The sequence below is a fragment of the Mesoplodon mirus genome (genome assembly GCF_964341445.2).
Source record: "Mesoplodon mirus genome assembly, chromosome: 7".
In the NCBI taxonomy this organism is placed as follows: domain Eukaryota; kingdom Metazoa; phylum Chordata; class Mammalia; order Artiodactyla; family Ziphiidae; genus Mesoplodon; species Mesoplodon mirus.
In genome coordinates, this window is record NC_138983.1 from 109,382,984 (window position 1) to 109,407,328 (window position 24,345).

At 39.1% G+C, this 24,345-nt stretch overlaps 1 protein-coding gene across 2 annotated transcripts in view; it reads right to left on the reverse strand.

The window, feature by feature from the left end:
- The window catches only part of PGR (progesterone receptor), a gene marked incomplete at its 5' end in the record, with an annotated part of 99,957 nt that extends 76,554 nt beyond the window's left edge, over window positions 1-23,403 (reverse strand). Inside the window, 2 exons of one of the 2 annotated variants that reach the window (XM_082628491.1) lie at window positions 20,373-20,524; window positions 21,770-23,403. In XM_082628491.1, coding sequence (XP_082484617.1) covers window positions 20,373-20,524; window positions 21,770-23,403 — 1,786 coding nt within the window. The remainder of the gene's footprint in view (window positions 1-20,372; window positions 20,525-21,769) is intronic. The other variant, XM_082628492.1, reaches the window with a different exon arrangement.
- Window positions 23,404-24,345: the final 942 nt, after the last annotated feature.

The following is a 24,345-nucleotide window of genomic DNA, read 5'->3' on the forward strand; positions in this document are numbered from 1 at the left end:
TCGTGTCTTACTTCAAATAGTGCTGAATGGTGCGGTTAGTTTTTGGAGTCTGGCAGAACCAGCTCTACTACTAACTGGCTGGGTGACCTTAGCAAGTTACCTTCCCTCCCTTTCTCAATTCTCATATTGGCAGAGTGGGGATGGTAATAGTAACTCCTCAAACAACTCCTAACTGAGAATTAAAGGGGATAATGGAAACAGTACCATGTTTCTACTATTGTTTCTGGTATAGAATAAAGACACAAAAAGAGTCTCCACCCTTCTATAGCAGGGAAGAACAAGGTCTGACTCCATGTTGGATCTGTTTCTTTTACTTTGACCTTTGTTTTCCATTGCTTCTGTTCTGTCTATAGCTGTAGGCATACATAATGTCCTGCCTCGGGGAACCCTGACCCTCTGCCTGAATGTTAACTAAAGTGCCTTTGTTCAGCTCACAGGGAAACACCCTGACCCTGCCCACCTGTGAATGGCTGCAGAAAATAAGAAATTAACACATGCCCTCCCCAAGGCTGGCCAAAACCAGGAGATATTTTGCAAGACCTGGGGACTTTTTAACTTTACTTCCTCACCTCTTCCCCTCTCTGTTCTATAAAAGAAACTAGCATGGTGACCCCGATAAGATGGTACTCTAGGATGCTAGTCCAACATCTTCTCAGACACCTGGCTTTCCAAATAAAGTCACTATTCCTTGCCTCAATACCTCATCTCCCAATTTATTGGCCTGTTGTGCAGTGAGCAGATCGAGCCTGGACTTGGTAACACTTCCTCCTTTTCCTCTCACATTTTTTAGAATTCTTCCTGGAGAAGGGAGTATTTTTGGTAGGGGCAACTGCCCATCTGCCTTCTACACTTTGACTTCACTGCTTCAGGGAATGAAAAGTAGCTTCTCAGCAAAGGTAAAGGCCCCTGATCTAGATCAAATAGTATTTTAAATCATCTTAGAACTGCCCTCCTGACATAACTTTTTGCCCATCTTCACCATTGCTTCTATAGTTATCTTCTCAAAAACGAAGCTGATCTTGCTACCTCCCAGATTAAAGACTCTGGCTGTCCCTCTGAGTAAAGCAGTACTTCACTATGCATAAGAAGAAGCTGAGCAGGTCACTGAAATGCAGATTTCTGAGTTCTTTTCCTAGACATTTTGATTCAGCATATCTGGGTTGAGGCTCAGAAATCTGCATTTTAAACCAGTACTCCAGGTACTGATTCCCAGGCAGAAAGGTTTGAAGACCAAAATGGGAGGAACACTGGCTTACCAAACAAAATCCAAAGTAAATTAGGAGATAACTTTTGGACAGAATAGTTCAGGATGTTCAGTAGTCATCTGTGAAGATATCAAGTTGACAGCCAGATATATGAGTCTAGAGTTCAGCACAAAAGTCTGGACTAGAGATAAAAATTTGGGTGTGATTAGGATATGGATGATTTATCTAAAGTCATGAGACTAGATTAGCTCTCTGAGGAAGTAAGTATAAAAACAGAAAGGAAGGGGTCCAAATACTGAGCACTGGGCCCTCCAATGTTAAATGCTAAAGGAGAAGAGGAGATTGAACAGGAACAAGTGAGGAAAATCAAGAGCGTCCTGTCCTGAAAGCCAAGTGAAGAAAGCATTTCCAGGAAGGTGGAGCGATCAACTGTCAAATGCCACGAATAGATCAAGTATGATGGGACTAAGCATTGCCTGCCAGATTTTGCAATGTGGTAATCTTGACAAGGGAAGTCTTGGTGAAGTAAGTGTAAGAGACAAAAGACTGATTGAATTAGGCTTAAGAGAGAATAGGAGAAAAAAATTTTTGGAGGAGTTTGGCTGCAAAAGGAGTAGAGAAATGGTTGGTAGCTGAAGGATGAGAAAATCAACAGAAGTATTTTGGTTTTATTTTATTTTAAGATGGGAGAAATAATAGCATGTTTACATGCTGATGAGAATGATCAATGAGAGCGGAGAAAAAATGATTCAGGGAGGAGAAAAATTGCTAGAGCCTGCCCTCGAGTCAACAGGAGAAGACTGGACCTAATGCACAAGGGCAGAAGGCTGGCCTTGGGGAGGAGTGCAGATCCCTAGTAACAGGAGGAAAAGTCAATTATGGGTTAGATGCCACCAGGAGTACATGGGATGGTAGCAGTTTCTGGAAGTTTTCTTAGAAAGTTAGGAAGCCAGGTCATCAGCTGAAAGTGAGGATGGGAGAGTGTTGGAAGGCTGAGAAGAAGGAGAAGGTGGAAGACAGTCATCCAGAAACCATGAATGGACTGTTTGCAGGACAGGTTATTTAGTCAAATATTCATTTTTTCAATCCTACCTACCAATTTTGCAAAGTTTCTTTTCCCCTGAAATTCAGATAGCAAATTTTTACCCTTCCTAATGTAAATTAGTTTTTGTTACAAATAGTTAGGATGAAGAGTCACTAAATAATGGATAAGAAGAAACATAATGGATAAGAGAGAAGGTTCTCTGGGTTCCAATCTCAGCTTTGCCATTTATTCACTATTTGCCTGTCCAAGTGAGTGAACGACCTTGTGCTTCATGTAATACATTTAACCAAGTTCCTGGTATGTAATAAGTGTTATATAAATGTCACTATTACTACTAAATATAATAACCATTGACACCCTGGAAGATATTTTTTAAGAAGTTAGAAAATTCTATTTCCAAATGTATGTACTTATGAAACTTTTTATCTATAATGTACTCATGATGCCTTCACAACAAAATCAAATAACAGAATCATCTACAGACAACTGATTTTCAAAATGCTCTCTACATCACAAAGCGGTCTTGCAAAAGGGAGTCACTTCTGTTTTTCTATCCAAAACATTGTCTTTAACTTGAAGGGGCAGATGAAGTGTCCCTTCTGCTAAGTAGCATACTATTGAAACACGTGTTATCATAGGAAACATCAGCAATTTGGAACACATATACTTTTATAAAGGAAAATATGTAGCTTATCTTTAAACCTGACAACTCCTTTAAAGTACTGTGTAATGAGAAAACCATTGTGTGGTAAAAGATTTTCATTGTCACGCTTCACTATATTGCAAAGTATTGTTATGATTCTACTGTATCTTAAGGGCCTTGTGTTAAAAATCTGCCACAGTAATGACATCTTTCAGAGCTTTGTTCACTTAAAATTCCCACTTATTTGCTGCAACATATACCTTACCTATGAAGGAAGCAGTAAATGAATTTCATAAATGATGTTACCTGTAACCTTAACTTGAACCTTTTTTTTTAATATCACAGCAAAAATCCTATCAGTGGTTTATGCAGCCTTTCCATAAAACATTCATTTAGTAAAGAAGGCAGTTACTATTGAGACTCCATCTTTGCTTTACAGACTCATCAAAAACACTTTCTCTGTATACTTCATTCTTGAAATAAAACCTAGCAACCAGTAAAATCCCATCATAAGGCAGCTAGTGATAATGAGATAATGTTAACTCAGATTAACTCTCAGACAGCTCCTGTCCTCCAGCCATCTCCTATTCTTAAAAATCAAGAGGAGAGTGAGCCTGGGCAGAGAAAAGGCAGGCAACTGCATCAACCTTGATATGTACTAGTCGCCCTAGGTAGACCAACAAAATGGGCACTAACCAACCAGATTTCCTGGACTCTCTGCCCATGAGATCCAGAATCTTTTCCATTGGTGTAAAGGCACTAGTTTTAAACCATTGGTTTAAACATGGTGTAAAAATAACAATTGAGATTAGATGCATTTGGACTGCACAGTGGACTGCTTGAGATCCAATCATTTCATTAGCCTCGAGTAACACAACTGAAAAGTTTACTACATTGAATTTTTTGGTGATTACCTTCTGGCAGAAACTCATTGTAATACCAGCCAAGACCTGTGAAACTCTGTGTTCTTTCTTTTGTCTAATAAACCTCCCACACCATAATTTTTCTAATATATTTTTTTAAAATCTTGAGCAATGTTTTCTATATATTTTCCAAAAGTATTTGCTGAATGCATTTTAGCTGGCCACTCAGTTATTTTACATGTATTTTTTGTTTTGTTTTAGATGTACTATTTCAGTCATTTATTCTATAGTAGGAAGAACAGCAAAAACCTGTGTATGTGAGTTTTTCCTTAGAAACTCTCAAAGGAGGCTTCTAAACATTTTTCATTAGGTTAGATGCAATTTGTGAATGACTAAATTGAGTATTGCCTGACCTTAAACATTGCTAAAAATTTGTACAGGTTGTCCTCAGGTTCTGAATACTAAATTTTTAATGCCTATTTTACAATAATGGCTTCACACAGTTATTAGCCAAGATCTCTAGCAAAACATATTCTTAGAGCAAGATTCATTTTTTATGATAATGTATATAAATCCATATTTCAAATTGTTGTCTTGATAAATTCTAATTTTTTCAATTTCGTGACAGGCCTGACTATATTGTCTAGAGCTCTATATCTGAGGAACTATTACTGGAGTTAGGGAGATTCCAGCCCTGCCATTTTTCTTGTTCACTGTGCTTAATTAATTGGTATTATCTTTAATCTGTGGTTTATTTGCAGATCCAGGTAAGCTGCAGTAATTTGCCATACCTGAAGCATAAATTAAGGTGGGAATTTGCATTCGTCAACACCTCTGCACCATGGAACTTAGGCACATCCATTAGGAGGCCTTGCACTCCAAAAGCCTCTGATGTATGCTTTGAAAGAGCATGTCAGGACAGATACCATTGATATCAATGATTCATTTCTTATTTTTGAATAATAATAAATAACATTTCCTTCACACATCTCAATGCACATCCCCTGGGGTGGGTGCATCATATTAGAAAACTGGCGGTCTAGTATATTTGGGGAAAAATGGCTCACTCCAGCCCGAATAAATGCTCGTGGCTCTTTCTGCAGTACATTCTTTCTGGGCTCCTTGCCACACATACTGGATATCACCACCTTCCTTCATTTCCCCAAAGCAACAGGAAGATACAGTGATTAAGTAAAGTGAAAGTTCACTTAAGGTTTCAGGGTAGCTGGAGGTAATGAAAACACAAGTCAGTTAATAATGCTAAATTTGCCGCCAGACATTACCATTCCTAGGGATTTATCAAACATCCCCTATAACAAGGAATTTCTCACAGGCATTTATTTCTGTTTGTACCCTAGCCCTTTACTCTGTCGTTAGTCCCTCTCTCTATTTCCTACCTCTTGCACCAGCTGCCAGCTGACAACCCTCTTAATATTCTACTTGTACACAGAGAGGTTCAGTTCTTCACATGTTCATCTCCCCCAACCCCAAGTTTGCTCTGGACTGACCTTTGCATAAAGAAACATTCGCTAAAGTGCTCTGCTTAATCAAAGATCAACCACCGTGGTCTCTACTGTTAACAACTCAAAAGCTGCCACAACCTTTGAAATTATAAAGATTTTAAAAGTTGAATATGTTCAGCCAATACTTACACAAGATTCATACTGCTCTCCTCTGTCCCCAGTCACTAGACACCAGAGTTAGCTGCCCACTGTCCTATGCTTCTACAATTCGTAGTTCATACCTCCCCTAAATATTACTAGACTGTATTTAATAATGTATTTCTATTTGTTTCTCCCTAGGTTACAAACTTGACATTCATTTCTGAGTTTCAATATCTACTACAAATCCTGGCACAAAGAAGTCACTGAATACATGTTTTTGTTTATAAATGAATAAATGAACAAATAAGTGAATTTATAGACCAGAATGTCTCAATTCTCAGAAGTTATGCTGTGCACAAAAGATTATATTATTTCAAGATCCTGGTAAGTACATTATGTAGCATATAATATATACAATTTGAAATTAAACTACATCTCATAATCTATTTATCAGCTCCACAGGTGTTCCCTCTGACTCAAAGGCATATAACCTCTGTTCAAATCCATTTTGCATGGTGCTCTGAGGATAATCCTCTCTAAACACAACTTTCAACATCACTCCTTTACTTCATAAAATAATCATGTACTTTCTCTTTCTTTAGGTCTGGGTTCCTCTATCTACCTTTTTTCCCCAAAAAATTCATCTGTGAAGCTTTGGTTAATCTTGGCTCCCATCTACCCACTGAAGCCATTTTTCTGGGCCACCATCCTGGCTCAGTTCCTTAATGTATCATCTCCAGACTGTTCTCATGGGTTTATAGCTTCCCTACCTCAATCCTTCCTATACACTGCTGACATATTAAATTTCCTAAGCTACATATTGGAATATGTCACTACAGTGCTCAAAAATTTTTAGGGGTATCTCATTCTCTGCTCAGTTAACTGCCGAACAACACATTTTGTCATTCCACATTTTTCCAACCTTCTGTTTAATAATAATTCTCACCATTCCTCTATCGCAGTGGTACCTAACTTTTTTGGAGAGTGTCACTGATCCCTCTGAAAATCTCCCTTTGAAAATCTCATGAAAGCAATCATCCCAGGGATAAAACCATTAAAATGTTATATATAATGACAAAAGATTCTTGTATTCCTGACCATGCTCCATGCTTTAGCCGAATTGTGCTTCTGCTCATACTTTTTGTTTGTAACAGCCATTATTACAACTCTTGCTATCAAAATAATGCATTCTCAGCAGTCCATCTAATGTGCTATCTTCCCCACAAAACACATTTTGGTCTCCCTAATTAATTATAATCTTTGTTCCCCTCGAAATCCAAACCACATTCAGTTTATGTTACCTATGTTACACTTATGAGGTTGTCTTATCTCCCTGATGGAATTAAAAATTCTGTGAGGGCTTCCCTGGTGGCACAGTGGTTGAGAGTCCGCCTGCCGATGCAGGGGACACGGGTTCGTGCCCCAGTCCGGGAAGATCCCACATGCCGTGGAGCGGCTGGGCCTGCGTTGGCTGGGCCCGAGTTGTTGAGCCTGTGCATTCGGAGCCTGTGCTCAGCAACAGGAGAGGCCACAACAGTGAGAGGCCCGTGTATCACAAAAAAAAAAAAAAAATTCTGTGAGGTTAGGTATTATACTTTATTTATCTTTTGCAGCCTTCTGCAGGACCCAGCGTGGTAGTAAAAGTATAGGAAGAATAAATATCAATAATTGTTTAGTAAATATTTATTGTAATTTTCAGGGCTGCTACATTGCAAAACTCCAGCAGACACTGTGTTCAAAACATCTATGAATATACTTCTTAGAACATGTCCAAATCTCCTCGCTAAAACCTTTTGAGGATATGTTTCAGAATTCAAAATTGTTTAGATTTTAGATAGTTGAGCAAAACTTCATAATGAAACACACTAATATTTATGCAGAAACATGTATGAATATTCACACAGCCCATAAAATATGAATTTGGGTCAGGTTCTGCTGCCAAATGAATTCAGGTCAGGTCAGATCAGGTAATTACTGATAAGGGACTAAAACAAAACTTTTGTTTGCAGGTCTTTTTGGATACTGAGATCATGATGAGGAATTGTGGGCCTCAGTCAGTTCTTAGCTCCATATAGTCAGGCTGAATTCCTTAATTCATGATGCAGGGAGACCACAGGCTTTCCTCCTGAATATTTCTGCCTTAAGTGTCACCTTTTGTTGGTCTCTTTCAATTTCCTTGGGTGCCTGAAGGTGAAAAGTGGTGCATTACTGCCACTAGATAGCACTATGGGAGCAGAGCCCAGCTCATGCTAGGTAGAGCTAGTGTGGAGAGAAGTCAGGCACTAGGTAGATGTGCAAGAGTGGCCTCTTCAGGAAATTCTTGCTTAAAGAACAAAACATATCACCATATCATATCCCAACAGTAAGCAGTTTGGTGTATTTTTTTCATATAGTTTTCTATATATAGTAATATCAAAAGGGTGAAATTATTTTTACCCCAAATGATATTGTTACTTGCTTTTTCACAAAATCATATATTTAAGATGCCTTTTCAATCTGAAATATAGACAGCTAGCTCATTCTTTTTAATGTCACAGTGTATTTTATTGCAAGGGGATATCATAATTTCTTAATCTATTAGCAGACATTTGAACTGTTTTCATTTTCTCAGTATTGCAAATAATGTGGTACTCAAAATCTACCTAGAGGTATTTCTACACATTTCTAGAGTTCTTTTAAGGACGAGTTTCTAGGAGTAGAATTGTTGGGCCAAAGTGATGAATACTTTTAATAGATAATATCAAATTGCCCTCCAACTTTCAAATGGCCATTTTTCATTGTTTTATCAATCTGATTGTTGGCATGCCCACTATTATTTTAATCAGTAATAATTATTAGCACATTGAACATTTTTCATCCCTCTATAGCCTATGTTTTGTGAATTGCCTTCATATCTTCTGTTTCTTTTTCTTTTTGGCTGTTCATCTTTTTTTCTTTGTAAGAACAAAGGTTTGTAAGAACATTATGAATTTTAGCATAACATTCTTTTGATTTATACATGTGTTACAAATAGTTTTACAATTTGTCCCTTGACTTTGCTTTTTGCCTTATAGAAAAAGTTTGAAATTTATTTATGTAGCAAAATGGACCAAATTTGATTTTGAATTCTGGACTTCATGTCAATATTAGAAAGTTTTGTCATTCCAATATTATAAATACATACCTCCATCTTTTCTTTCCATGCTTTTGAATTTTTTCCTTAAAAAACCAACACTTAAATTGTTGACCCACCTGAAATTTTTCTTTTGTATAATAAGCCAGTAGTTCCAAGACCATTTATTGAATAACCCATCTGAAAATGAAAGCTTCTTAACTCCTAACCTTTATCTATTTTTTAAAGGTTGTGAATATCAATATCCTAGTATTTCCAATAGATCACCTTTTCTAACTATTACAGGACAAAATAAATAAGCTCTTCCAGCATTACCTACTAGTTTTGGTAAGTTACTTAACTCGTGAGTCTCTGTTCAGATACCTAAAAAGTGGGGATAAGAAGAGAGATAATGAATATACAGCATTTAGCATGATTTCTATTACACAGGCCGTCAGTAATGATAGATATTGGTACCTTCTTCCCCAATGCACTTCAGCATTCCAAGTCTGCATCAAAGAATTTAAACAGACACTAAACTGTAGGCTGCCCACAAGCTCCTTGAAATCAAGGACTGTACCTTCTACTGTACAGGCCACAAGGACTCAGGAAAGAGTAAGAGCATGAGCTCCAGGAATTGAGTTCTGCTCTACTTTTCACTAACTCAATGAACCTTATCTGTAAAATGAGGAAAACAGAACCTGCCTGAGAGGATTGTTCTGAGGGTTAAATAAGTTAGTACATGTAAAAAAAACTAGGAGAGTGCCTAAATTTAGTAAACATTTAATAAATAATAACCATTATTTTCACACTTTAATTTTTATGTCTCCTACAAATATTATACCACAATATTGAGCTCATTGTCCATACTCACTACTTTTTTATTCAATTTCGTAAATAATTCACTGCATCATACAAGAGAAAAATAACATAGGAAGTATTTTTTCCCTTAAGAAATAATGATTGAGTACTGTGTTTCAAAAAAGATTATACGATTTCTTAAAATGTTGTATAAAGTACATAACACCAAAGGCTGTAGTAGCAGTTGTGAATGAAACCAGAAACCTAAGTTAATTACATTTTTAAAAAATTGAGCATGAAAATTTACTTCTTTGCTTTGTAGAAGTCAAAGTAAAAAGGAAAACACAATAGGCTGATAAATTTGGTGAAGTATGCATTATGTAGTTTATTACATGAAGGTCATCTAGCAACAAGAAAGAGATTGTGTTCATCTACCCTTCCACAAATTAGGTAGGTATGGAAGATGAAAGAATATGTGATTTTCTAATGTTGTAAATGAGGATAAAACTTAAAAATCCAGGCAAGTAAAAAATGTGTGTGCCTGTTTTGGAGTCTCTGTCTTAAGTATCAGTTATTTCAACCAGTCCTTTAAAGAAGTTATTGCTGAAAGATTTCCTGCAGTTACTTTGTTTTGCTGACAAAAGATAGAGCTCTATAACTCAGATGTGATTTTCATGTGACAATGTTAATATTCTGTTAGAATACTGAAGAGTCAGATTTGAAATCTTGACCAAATGTTCATCCTCTCTTTGCACAGATGTCAAAAAGTTTTCAGCAAATAGAGTCAAGAAACTGTGTAGGATTGGCTCAAGTACCAGAATAAACACTTGACTGCGGCCTGAGGGTTTCCTGTCATAATGCAGTGGTATTTAACGAAAATGTTGTCAGAGAATTCTTTGTTCAAATAAAATCTTAAGTGGAAGAGTCATCCAAGTAAACAGACAAAAGCAGAGCTCTTCTGGGCTAAGAATGAATGGGACTGAGTTAAGGAGCAAAACTTGAAAACCAGTCCCCCATAAAATATCATGTTTTTGTTTGAAAAATTATAAAATAATTAATATTTGTTCAAGTACAAAACAATCTGGAGAGACAGTGTAGAAGCACACAAAACACAGAAGTTGGAGTCAGATGCCCTGTGTTTGAATCTTGGTCCCTACACTGTGTAGTGACCTTTCTGTATACTCACTGGTGAAGTACAAATAATGAGAGTACCTCCACCTTATGGGACTTTTGGAGGAATTAAATGACTTAATATAGTAAAGCACTCAGAACAGTGGTGGTCATAATCAAGTGTAAGTACAGTGTTTGTTAATGAATAAGCTTCTCACACAACATCAGGATATAATAGTGGAAAAAACTCCAATCCTTCTAGATTTCTCTAACTGAACCCTAGGGTGGATCATGCATGGCTTTGGCATAACTCATATCAATATACTCTCATGTTCACTAATTGATTGACAGGATTTTTGTTTTTGTTTTCTTCTTGGTTTTGTACATGTCAAAGACATGGACTGCATACACATTCATCTTTGTATTTCCAGTACAAGTAACTTTTAAATGCAGTAAGTATCAATACATGTATGTAGAGTGAATAAATTAATGAATTAAATCATTTTAGCAGCATGAAGCAAGCTAATCATTTGATTCATTTAGATTTATTTTAGAGTATCAAAATACTTAAGTATATTCTAGAAGGAGGAGCAAGGCATGTACCCAAGCAGACAAGAACAAAAAGTGCTTACTCAAGTAATGGCAATGCTAAGAGGATTTTCATCTTATAAAGTATTATGTAATAGTTAAAAGAACAAGCTAGGAATATATATCAACATACATGGCTTCAAGTCATTGTTTCATGAAAAAAATGAGGAGTGATGCACAAGTTGTGATATATGATACCATTTATATATCAACATATCTAAACCAACATATTACACACATATACACAAAATTGTAAAAAACTGAGATAGAGGTATAGCAGAATGGTAGGGAAGGGAACAGATTAGAGGTATTGTTAAAGAGAATTTAAGTCTCATTGGTGATGTTTCGATTTTTTTTAAGGAGAATGTATTGTTGCATTACTTGAATACTTAAAGTACAACAACTTAAAGGCTGGACAAGGGCACTATCTGTTAGCATTGGCATGGATGTCTTCATACAAATACTCCCCCTTCATGTTCTTGCAGTAGGATTAAGAACCCTACATAACCAAATATTGAGCTGATGATACCAAAAGCCATCTTTCTCACCATTTCTTTTTCAGTAAAGTGGAGGATTATATCAATGGATCATAATGCAAAATTGTGCTTAAAACAAGCTTACTACTCAGGCTAAATATTAAACTGAGAGACCTGCAGCTTGAGAATAAATTATCCAATTTATTATCTATTAATAATAGTATTTATTATTATTTATAGAGTTTAGAAGTGAAGTCCAGTGAATTACTACACGTTTACTGTTAGAGTAACAGGAAAACTGCCATAGGGTTGACTTTATGGAGAGAAAGTTAAATTAAATAAGATTATTGGCAAATTGTCTTCTCAAGAGCCCAAATATAAATCAAAGAAATTATGGTGGAAGGGATTGTTGGATAATGTTGTGGACTAAAAAAGATGGAGAAAGCACTACAGAGCTCTAAAGACAGCAAAAATAATTCATGAGTTTGTCCAAAAAAAAATTTAACAAACAAAGGAGACTTCAAAGCAAGGGAAGTTATTAGGAATAAAGAGGGGCAATACATAATGATAAAGGGGCCAATTTTCCAAGACGACATAACACTTCTTAATGTGTATGCATCTAACAACATATCATCAAAATTTTGTGAGGTAAAAATGATAGAACTGCAAGGAGAAATAGATGAGCCCACTATTATTGTTAGCCACTTCAACACCTCTCTATTGGAAATAGATCCAGCAAGCACAAAATCAGTAAGGACATAGTTGAACTCAACAACAACAACTAGACATAATTGACATCTATAGACTACTTCATCCAACACAGCAGAATACACCTTCTTCTCAAGCTCACGTGAAATATTCATCAAGATAAGCCACATAAAACACACCATAACACTAGGCCACAAAACATACCTTAACAACTTTAGAGAACAGAAAGCATTCAACGTCTGTTCTTATACCACAAAGAAACTAAACTAGAAATCAATAAAAGAAAGACAACTGGAAAATTTCAAAGTACATGGGGATTTAACAACACACTTTAAATAACACATGATTCAAAGAAGAAATCTCAAGAGAAATTTAAAAGTATTTTGAACTAAATGAAAATGAAAACACAAATATCAAAATCTGTGGTATACATCAAAAGCAGTGCTTAGAGGGAAATTTTTAGCATTAAATATATTAGAAAAGAAAATATTTTGCATTAAATATTATATTAGGAAATAAAAAAAGATCTAAGGTCTATCTTCTAAACTTTCACCTTAGGAAACTAGAAAAAAAGAGTAAATTAAGCCAAATGAGTAGAAGAAAAGAAATAATAAATTAGATCAGAAATCAATGAAATTGAAAAGAGGAAATGAATAAAGAAAATAAACAAAACCAAAAGCTGGTTCTCTGAAAAGATCAATAAAATCAATAAGCCTCTAGAGAGGATAACTAACAAAAAAAGAGAGAGGTCACAAATTACTAATATCAGAAATGAAAGAGGAGACATCACTATAGATTCTATGGACATTAACTGAACAATAAGGAATACCATGAACAACTCTATGCTTACAAACTTGATAACCTAGATGAAATGGACCAATGCTTTGAGAGTCACAGTCTGCCAAAACTCACATGAGAAAAAACAGACAATCTGAATAGGCCTTTAGCTATTAAGGAATTTGAATCAATAATTAATAACTTTCCAAAACAGAAAGCACCATGCCCAGATGGGTTCAATGATGAATTCTACCAAACATTTAAGGAAGAAATTATACCAATTCTCTACATTCTCCTTCAGAGATGAAAACAGAGAGAATGCTTCCTAACTCATTCTATAAGGCCAGCATTATACGAATACAAAACTAGACAAAGACATTACAAGAAAAGAAAACTATAGACTAATATCTCTCACGAATATAGATGCAAAAAACCTCAATAAAATCTTAGCAAATCAAATCCAAAAAAGTATAAAAATGAATTGTACATCATGACCAAATGGGATTCAACCCAAGTATGCAAGACTGGTTCAACATTTGAAAATTAATGTGTTCCATCACATTAACAAGCTAAAAAAGAAAAATCACTTGATCATATCAACAGATGCAGAAAAAGCATTCGACAAAACCCAACAATCACTCATGAAAAATCTATTAGCGAACTAGAAATAGAGAGGAACTTTCTCAACTTGATAAAAATATCTACAAAAAACCTACAGCTAATGTCACACTTAATGGTGAGAAGCTAGAAGACTTTCCATTAGATTAGGAACAAGCCAAAGATATCTCCTCTCATCACTCATTTTCAACACTGTAGTGGGAGTCCTACAAATGCAATAGGACAAAAAAAGAATATAAGAGATATACTCATTGGGAAGAAAAAGATAAAACTGTCTTTGTTTGCAGATGATATGTTCTTCTATGTAGAAAATCCACAAAGAATTGACAGAACAACTCCTGGAAGAAAAAAGCAATTATAGCAGGGTCACAGGATACAAGACTAATATACAAAAGTCAGTTTCTTTCCTACGTACCAGAAATGAATAAGTGAAATTTTAAATTAAAAACAATACATTTACAGTAGCACCCCCCAAAATGAAGTACTTAGGTATAAATGTAACAAAATATGTATAAGGTTTATATGGGGAAAACCATAAAACTCTAATAAATGGGCTAAAAGAACTAAATAAATGGGGAGATATTCCATGTTCATGGATAGGAAGATTCAATATTGTCAAGATGTCAGTTCTTCCCAAAATGATCTACAGATATAAGCCCAATCAAAATCCCAGAAGGCCATTTTATGGATATTAACAAAAGATTCTAAAGTTTATATGGAGAGGCAAAAGACCCAAGATAGGAAACACAATACTGAAGTTGGAGGACTGACACTACCTGACTTTAAGATTTATGATAAAGCTACAATAATCAAGACATTGTGGTATTGGTGAAGGAACAGACTAATAGATAGATGGAACAGAATAGAAAGCCTAAAAATAGAACCACATAAATATAGTCAACTTATCTTTAACAAAGGAGTAAAGGCAATACAATGGAGAAAGGACAGTTTCTTCAACAAGTAGTGTTAGAATAACTGGATACCTATATGCAAAAAAGTGAATCTAGACACAGACATTACACCCTTTACAAAAATCCACTCAAAATGTATCACAGAACTAAATATAAAATGTAAAACAATAAAACTCCTAAAAGAAAGATAACATAGGGACAAATCCAGATGACCTTGAGTTTGGTGATAAATTTTTAGATATAATACCAAAGTCATAATCCAGGAAAGAAAGAACTGAGAAACCAAATATCATTAAAAGTAAAATTTTCTGCTGTGTGAAAGACACTGCCAAGAGGATAAAGAGACAGAGTGGGACAAAATATTTGCAAGATACCTATCTGATAAAGCCTGTTATCCAAAATATATTAAAAAAAAACCAAACAACAAAAAACCCTCTTAAAACTCAACAGAAAGAAAACAAAAAAAGGCCAAAGACCTTAACAAACACTTCACCAAAGAAGATATACAGATGTCAAATAAGCATATGAGAACATACTTCACATAATATGTCATCAGGGAAATTTAAGTCAAAACAATAATGAGCTACCACTACACACCTATTAGAATGGCCAAAATCTAAAGCACTGAGAAACACAAATGCTGGCAAGGACGTGAAACAAGAGGAACTCTCATTTATTGAGAGTGGGACTGTAAAATGGTACAGCCACTTTGGAAGACAATTTGGTGGTTTCTTACAAAACTAAACATACTCTTACCAAGCAATTGCACTCCTTGCTATTTGCCCTAAGGAGTTGAAAATTGATGTGCACACAAATACCTGCAGACAGATCTTTATAGCAGCTTTATTCGTAATTGGCAAAACCTGGAAGCAACCAAGATGTCCTTTAGTAGGTGAATGGATAAATAAACTATGGAATAACCAGACAATGGAATGTTATACAGCACTAAAAAGAAATGAGCTTTTCACATGGAAGAAGGTTAAATGCATATTGCTAAGGGAAAAACCTAATTTGAAAAGACTTCCTACTGTATGATTCCAACTATATGACATTCTGGAAAAGGCAAAATACTATGGTGACAATATAAATATTAGTGGTTGACAGGAGTTGGGGAGGAGGAAGGGACGAATAGGCAGAGCACAGAGGATTTGGAAGGGCAGCAAAAATACTCTGTATGATACTCTAACCATGGATACATGTCATTATACATTTGTCCAAACCCAAGGAATGTTACAAAACCAAGAATGAACCCTAATGTAAACTATGGACTTTTAGTGATTATGACGTGTTGATGTAGGTTCATCAGTTGTACCACTCTAGTGGAGGACTGTGATAATAGGGGAAGCTATGTATGAGTCATGGCAGGAGGTACATGGGAAATCTCTGTACCTTCCTCTCAATTTTGCTGTAAACCTAAAATTGCTCTAAAAAATAATAAAACCTTTAAAAAGTTTGAATGCTCATTGTTTCTGTTTTGGAAGCCATACCAGGGAGAAAGATGCTACCAAGTCAGTTTTCATTTTTAGACTATGACACCAACTCTACTCAACTTCAGAAAGAAATATGTTTTTCTTAAAAAATACTTCATTTCTGTTCAGTTCCTTCTGTGGTCTGCTTATGATGGTGTCTTTCTAATTCCAAAAGACTTTTCCCACCATCCCCAGCTTCTGTCAGAAGGGTCAATTCTCTAGCTGTCCAGGCATAACCCATTCATTTAGCACATCTATAACTTGATATCTGCATGCTAATTGATAGAATGTCCCTTCCCTCCACTACACTAAAAACTCCACTAGTGCTGCAGCCAGTTAGGTCTGTCCTGTTTTACTGCTTTTCAACTAGCACCTAGCATAGTGCCTGGCATACAGCAGGTGCTCAATAAATATTTGGTTAATTAATACATGAACAAAAAATTAGATAAACATAGAGTAAATTTTGCTAAGTGAAATAAGACAGACAGAGAAAGACAAATAGCACATGGTATCAGTTACATGTGGAATCAAAAAAATAAGTTGAATTCATAGAAACAGAGAGCAGAGAAGTGGTTACCAGAGGCTGTAGGATGGGGAAATAGGGAGAGGTTGGTAAAATGATACAAACTTTCAGGTATAAGGTAAATAAATAAGGTCTGAGGGTCTAATGTATAATATCGTGACTATAATAGATAACATTGTACAGTACCGTATAATTGAAATTTGCTAGGAGAGTAGAACTTAAACGTTCTTGCCAAAAAGAAAGGCAAATAAGTGAGGTGATAGATACATTAATTAACTTGATGGGGGGAATTTCTTTTACCATGCACATATACACCAAATCATCACATTGTACACTTTAAATAATCTTACAATTTTATTTGTCAGTTGTACCTCAATAAAGATAGAAAAAATGAGGCTAACAATGTAATATAATTAAAAATCCATCAATACCTACTTAGCCTAGTATCTTCTAAATAGTATGTTTCAACTGTATTACAATATTTCCCAACCATATTCCATCAAATGTATTCACTACAAATGCTGTCACAGTGTAAAACATGCAAAGAATAATAGCTTGGCATCATCTGTTATGACTGACTCATTTAGCAAACAGTTATATTCTGAATATTTAGTATATTCCTAGCACTGAGCCAGTCACAGTGCATACAGAGGTAAGCCAGTGAGAAATGATCTTTTCCTTCTTAATACAAGGCCAGTAGCCTGCATTTATAGGACTGGCAGGTCATTATGACTTCTCCTTGAAAGGTATTAAGGCAATTTCTGACCACTTCCTGGTTCAGTCCTAGTATTAGTAAAGGAATGCAATGGGCTATTCAACCAATTACTTTTTGTCTAATTCATTTTTTTCCCCTCAGCTTAAGAGAGGTCATTTCTCCCCACCCCATACCCCTACTTCCTCAGTGGTATCTTTTTCCTCTGCCTCTTCTCTTTTCTGTCTCATACCAAGGGAAATCCAGTTTTCCCAGGTGACTTCTTTATAGGCATTATTGTCTCCCACTTCTAACTTGGAGGAAAGGTGGGGAAACTGCCTCTTGGCCCCTAACTGTGTCTTCTCATTGTTGCCTTAAATGTGGAGTTAGTATCACCCATCCATTTATGTCACACACTTCTAATCACCCTTGATCTTGAATTCTCCATTAGGATTCATTTTTACCTACCTAGATGTTTTATCACTTGACTCACATTTTTTCTTCCAACCCTCTATTGTTTCTTTTTGGAATTTAAACTGAATTTCCTATTATGAGAACGGAAGTATAGTGGTGGAGGGCACAGATTCTGGAGTCACACCCCTTGGATTTGAATCCTACTCCACCACTTCTTAACTGTGATCAAGGCAATTTAACATCTCTTAACCTCAGTTTCCTCATTTGTAAATTGAAAGTAATAATAATGTCTACATTATAAGGCTTAAATGAGTTAAGACCCATAAAACACTTAGTCACTGGCACATGGAAAGCACTCCCGAATGCCAGTATTTTCATTACCCTTGGTAACATTCATATCCATATTTTTGACTATTGACTTTCGATTTCTGGACATATTGGCATCTACACATAGTTCTACCTTGAAGCAGCTTATCACACAGCCCTACTTTAAGATTTCAAACTTGGTATTTTTCTCCAATTACAAAAATTCTCCTCCTCATCTTTCTCACTCTTGAAAACTCCCAGAACATTCTCTTTTCTTGCCTTAAATCACTGATTCAAGCAAGCACTGGCAATCAAACTTCCTAATCTTTAACTCTAATAATTTTCTAATATGAATCTTCGAGTCTTAGTCAGTCTAATCTTAATCTCTTCACTCTTCCTTGAACATACACACTTACAAGCTCTCCTTAGTGTCCAGAGATCAATAATCTTACTTGTCCTTTAATAGCCAAATGAATGATTTACCAACATCTATCTTGAGCTCCTCTTTGTAAATATTGCTGAATAAAGGTACTTCGTTTCTATCACTCAAAACTAAAACAGAACCACGCCAACAGTAGTGGTCCAACAACTGCTTTCTAAGAGTAAATTTGGGAAGACTTCCTTTACGTTTAGGATGCTATTCTGATAATAATGATGTGAAAGCATTCATATTTTAATTATTCTTGGTGCTATATGCGCTTTTGAAGTAACTTTCAAGAATGAAGTAGCATTTGTCATATATCTACTTTTGCATACCATCTCTGATTTATAAGCATTGCAATTAAAGAAAATCTAACCTGTGTTGAGTAGCAATCAGCTACCGACTAGTTGTATGCTCTTTAGAAACTCATTATGTCTTTGGGACTTGTGTATCTGTAAAATGAGGGAGCTGGGCTAGAATAAACTGGCTTTTAGAGGACTCCAAGGGGGTCATTCACTTAAGAATTAGACTAAGGAGACTGTAAGCATAAAGAAAGTCATATTAATGCAGGGGGGAATGTTCAAGAAACCAGAACCAAAGTCAGATGGGAATAGTAATTCCAATTACGCACTGGAGAATTGACTCTTCCACACAAAGGACTTCAAACTCTAACTATGACTAAATGATGTCAGTTGGAAAGTTAAGGCTACTGTCAGTTGTCCCGTTTTCTCACAAAACCTCTTGTCACAGTACCTCAACTAATTTAAAATGCAATTAAAACCCCCTGAAACTGAATACATATGTTCAACATCAGTTAAATACATTCATTCTTTGGGGAAAACAATCATGTTCTAGAAATACACAAAGCGATTCTTTTTTATGAAGAATTAATTTCAGTAGGAGGGGTACACATACCATTAATAAATAGTTGGGAATCATTTTCATCAAAAGGGCATAGCAGTTGTAAAGAATTATATGTTAGCTATCCACAGGGATAGTGAATTTTTTTGTTAAATGTCTTTTGGGTTAATATTCTTTTGGTTAAAATGTGTATTAAATATGCATGTCAACTCCTTTGAACTCTCCCTTAAGGTAAAAATTCCCCACTCCCTCCTTTCCTGCTCATAAGTAGAGGGCTCTTGAAATTAGAGAACTCAGAAACAGGAAGCAAAAAAGCAGACATTCAGATTTTTGGTTCCTTGTGTAGGTGTGATATCAGAACTCCAGAGAGAACCCTAAACTCACGTCAGCTTGTTATAAAATACACTTATTGCTAGAATTCAAATGTGAAATGATGTTTAAATGTATTTCTGTCTTCAGATATAAATGTGTTTGGCTTAGAGTTTAGTGTAGATAGAAAGAGAAATTAAAACATATATTCTATGAAAGTTCAAGTCTGAAATACACTATGCAAGTCAATCCAAAATCATTAGGTAAATATGTAATTTAGATGATTTTAAAAACATGAAAGCCTTACTTAAAGGAAAATACTTCTTCAGAAATTATATAACTGTGATGTCTAAATTTTTCTTTTGCTTTAAGCTGTTTACACCTATTTCCTATACACTTACAAAAATATACTAAACAAAAAGGGAACTTTTAAACTTTGTTTAGAATTACCATTATATAATTATTAAATAAACATGCATGTAGGGAAAAGACAAAATCATGTAGGAAAATTTGTAACTGCATCATATATATGTACATATAGAATTTTGACAACTTTTACCGTTTTTCTTTTGAAAGAAATTTTAATTTGGTATATATTATATATAATATATATGATAGAAATGTAAAAATACAATCAGAACAAATCTGTTTCTTTAAAGTTAAATAGTTAATGAACAATGTTCGCATTGTTCCCAAGATTAGTATGACTTGTGTCTAATATTAAAAGCGTTAGTCAAATAGTATGCAATTATAATATCCAACCCCATTCAATACGGAGTATTATAAATAAAAATATATTGTTAAAACATCATCATATAAGTTATACGAAAATATCACCATTTCTTAGAGGAAGCGAGGGCTGATTGAAATCTATAAAATATTAGATGGTCTCCATTTACAATTAAACCAACAAGAAAGGATCGGGGAAAGGAGCCTACCTTCCATTGCCCTTTTAAAGAAGACCTTACAGCTCCCACAGGTAAGGACACCATAATGACAGCCTGATGCTTCATCCCCACAGATTAAACAAATCTTCTGAGGTAATGATTCGAAGCTGTACTGTGGGCTCTGGCTGGCTTCTGAATCCGGCCTTGAAATGCAAAACAAAGTACTCCATTTATTTTTAGGTGCACCACTATCTAATACTAAAGTTTTCTTAACCCAGAATTGACAGAGTGAAAGGGTTTTTAGAAAATAGAACCGAATACACTTGAAAGACATGCAAACTAAACTTGATGTACTACCTGTTACTGGATTCATCAGACTGGCAAAGTTATTAGCCTTTCATCAGGAGCACCAACACGAAAGAATAATAAATAATTAATATATAATTTTATATCCAGAAAAAAATCTTTCTACAAAACTCCTTATAGAGAATCAATTCAGTCTCAGACAAATCAAATGCTATGACCTTGTACGCTCGGTAACGACAAACGTGGTTTTGCTTTAAGAGTACAATCATACTTAGTGATGCTACTGAGTTTTTAAAACTCAACTCTGTGATTAAACAAGAATATGTGTCTGTCATTTTAAAGTATTGTTCAGTATACTGCCACTGTTTTGACTATTCACAACACAAGATTCCAAACCGAGAGCATTTTTTCTTTTTTCTTTAAAATTCCATTACTCCCGTAGGTAAATTAAAATGTTTTTAAAAACCTGTGTGAAAAAAAGTTGCAGCGAACTCGACACAATATTAGAATACAAGGTACTGCAGTGATTGATGTTTCAATCCGTAATGTAAACATATTACACATAAATTAATTTTAATCTTGAGATTCGTATGAAAATGAAGCGGTTGAGTGTCCAGACCCCTGAGACCGTTCTGCTTTGGGTTCTGGCCCGCTACCCAACATCCAGTGCCACCCCTCCCGGGAGAACGGGGCGTTAATGTCTCCTCTCCAAGACAGACATTCCCAGTAATTGTCCTTCTACGAAGAAAAGCATTTTATAAGGCCCCCGACTCGCCGCACCCCTTCCGCTCCGCGGGGCTACAGCGGACCTAGAGTGACGCTGCACTTTTAGAAATCACGGCTGGTCTCGTCTTGGGATCGCGCAGATCTGAAAAGTGTAGAAACATATTTTCGGGGAGGTACGCTCCAGAAACAGCATATTCTGCGCCCCCTTGTTGTCCCCCCAAAAAATGAGGAGAAGAGGTAAGGAAAAGGAAGCCAACCTGTGCTGTGCCCCGCCCCGGCCACCCACCCCTCGCGGCCACTCGGGGGAGCCGGAGCCGGAGCCGGAGCCGGGCGCTGAGGGCCGGGAGCTGGCGGCGGGCAGCGGCCGCACCGCTACTCTCGCGACGCGCCGGGCGCGCCCCGCCCCGGGCCCTCACCTCAGATAGTTGAGATAGGGCTGGTAGACCTGCGGCAGGCCCTCCTTGAGCACCGCGGCCTGGTAGCCGAGCTGCGGGAGCCCGTTGAGGCCGAGCGGCGGGTAGAGCGCTGGGGCCGCCCCGGCGGCGGCGGCCGAGGCCGAGGTGGACGGCAGGCCGTCCCGCGGCAGCAGGCAGGCGCCCGCGCCCGGCCCCTTGCAGGGTGGCGGGGCGAACGGGCCCTGCTGGGGCGGCGCGCCCTCCGCCTTGTACAGGATGCACTCCAGGGTCGAGCCCGACGAGGACGCGGACGAGACAGACGCACCGACAGGTGCGGCGGCGGCCGCCCCTTCCCCGGGTCTGGACGACGGCGCTCGCGTAGGCAGCGCCGGCGGCGCCAGCGGGAAATCCGGGAAGACGGCGGGGTTGGCACCCGCCACCAGGTACGGCCGCGGGGAGCGCGCGGCGGCCTCGGCGCCTTCCTCCTCCTCCTTGATCTTCAGGGCGGGCGGCTGGAAGTCTCCATAGAGCGGGAATGTGTCGTCCTTGGGCTCGGCGTCGGGCTGGTACGCGCAGTCGGGGAAGTCGCCGGACGCGACCTGGGCGGACGAGGCCGAGGGCGGGCCCCGCGGCGGGGCAAAGGCGCTGACTGCCGTGGCCCCGCCGTCATAGCTATCCCCCTCTAGCAGCTGCCGGGTGCGGGCGGCCAGGAAGGCCGAATTGAGCGGCAGGATGGGCACGTGGATAAAATCCATCACCGTAGTGGCCAGCGGGGAGCGCCCGGGCGCCGCTGGCGCGTCGTGCTCCGCCAGGGCGACCCTGGGCGCCGTGAAGCGGGAATCTTCCTTGGGGACCAGGGCGACGCCTCCTGCGGCCGACCCTGGAGCAGCGGTCGCGGCTCCTCCTCCGGCCGCCGGGCCTCCCGCAGGCCGGGCTTTGCCCTTCAGAGGCGGACCCAAGGAGCCCTCGGACTCGGAGGCATCCTCCTCCTCCACCTCCACCACAGCGGGCTGCGGAGAGGGCTTCACTGCGGCCCCGGGCCAGTGATGGCTCCCGGCCGTCGGGGGCAGCAGCTGCCGGGACGGTGCCAGGCCCCTGGGCAGCACTTTCTGGGCAGCTGCCGTCCCGGAGCTGTCACCAGCCTTGCCTTCTGGTCGGCTCATGAGCGGGGTCAATACCCCCTGGGTGGCAGGGGCAGTCCGGGCGTCTTGGGGGAGCTCGGGGCTAAAGAGGCACCAAGGGCTGGTGGCCTCGCAGACGGGCGGGCTGGCGTGGCTCTGCCCAGGAACCGAAGGCGCCAGTAGCGTGTCCAAGACACTGTCCAGCAGTCCGCTGTCCTTTTCTGGGGGTCTAGAGGTGCCACCTCCAGCACCCTCTGTGGCTTCAATTCTGGAATACGCCCCCTCCACGTCTGACAGCGGCTGCTGGTCCTGAGTCTTCCCGTCTGGGTCTTGACCCTGGCAGGGCCGAGGGAAGAGCAGCCCGTCCAGGGAGAGGGGTATGACCGAGGCTGCAGGCGACGCGTCCGAGGTCTCGCTCGCCTGATAGGGGCCTGTGTCCCGGCGTCCCAGCAGAGGGGATCCGACCTGGGTCGGGGAGGGCGCTCTGCCCGCCACGTGGGGAGCCCGGGGATCCTTTGCCTTCCGCTCAGTCATGACGACCCGGACTCCCCTTTTCTCCTCCCCTGTCTCTGGGGAGGAGGGATAGGGGAAGGACGAGGGGGTGTCAGAAATACAAGAGCAGCGGGGGGAGGAAATAGGTGTTGAATTTGGCTGGACCGGACGGTGGAGAGGGGGCGTGAAATCTCCACCTCCTGGGTCGGAAGGGGGCGGCACCGATCAGCTGCCCTTGCCCTCGGTCCGGTAGGCAGGGGAGGGGTGGCAGTTGCTCCGTAGGCAGGTGGGGAGAGCAGGCGAAGGCAGTTGTAGGGATCTTGCTTCCTAACTGGGAGAGTTCTCCAAGAGAGTTCCCCGACTTCAGTCTGCGGACAGGAGACGCAGAGTACTCACAAGTCGGCACTCGAGTGGCGGCGGCTTCGAAAGCGATGCAAAGCGGCTCTCTCTCTCGACTCTTTCTCCCGCTTCAGTGCCATGTTGCTCCCAATCCCCGACTGCATTCCACTTCCCTTCTCACTAAAACCCTGGGGTTACTTTGCCCTCTCGGCAGAGCCCATTCTCAGGAACAGCCTTGTTTCTGCCGGCTCCCTATAGCTGGCGACAACCATCTCTGCAGCTCTCACATTTCTCGGCAGTCCGGGGGGACGAAACGCCTATAGTTGCAGAGTCCACTCAAATGCCAAGGGAAACTTCTCACTGAGAATGCTGCTCACACACCAGACCCTCGCTTACTCAAATATTACTAGGCTTAACTGGAGTAGTGACAGCCAGTAGACTAGCCCCACCGCTTTCTAACAACGCCTCCTCCCTATCTGGAGGCCCCGCCCAAAGTCCCTCCCTGCCCCAATTATGGACCAGATCTGAAATTGTGGAGCTGGTATTTCCAACCGCTAGTCTGAATAACAGGTACTGTGGGATGGAACTTCATAAGCATATTAGATTGTGTACGACCAATTAAGAATTATGCCCAATCTAACTGGA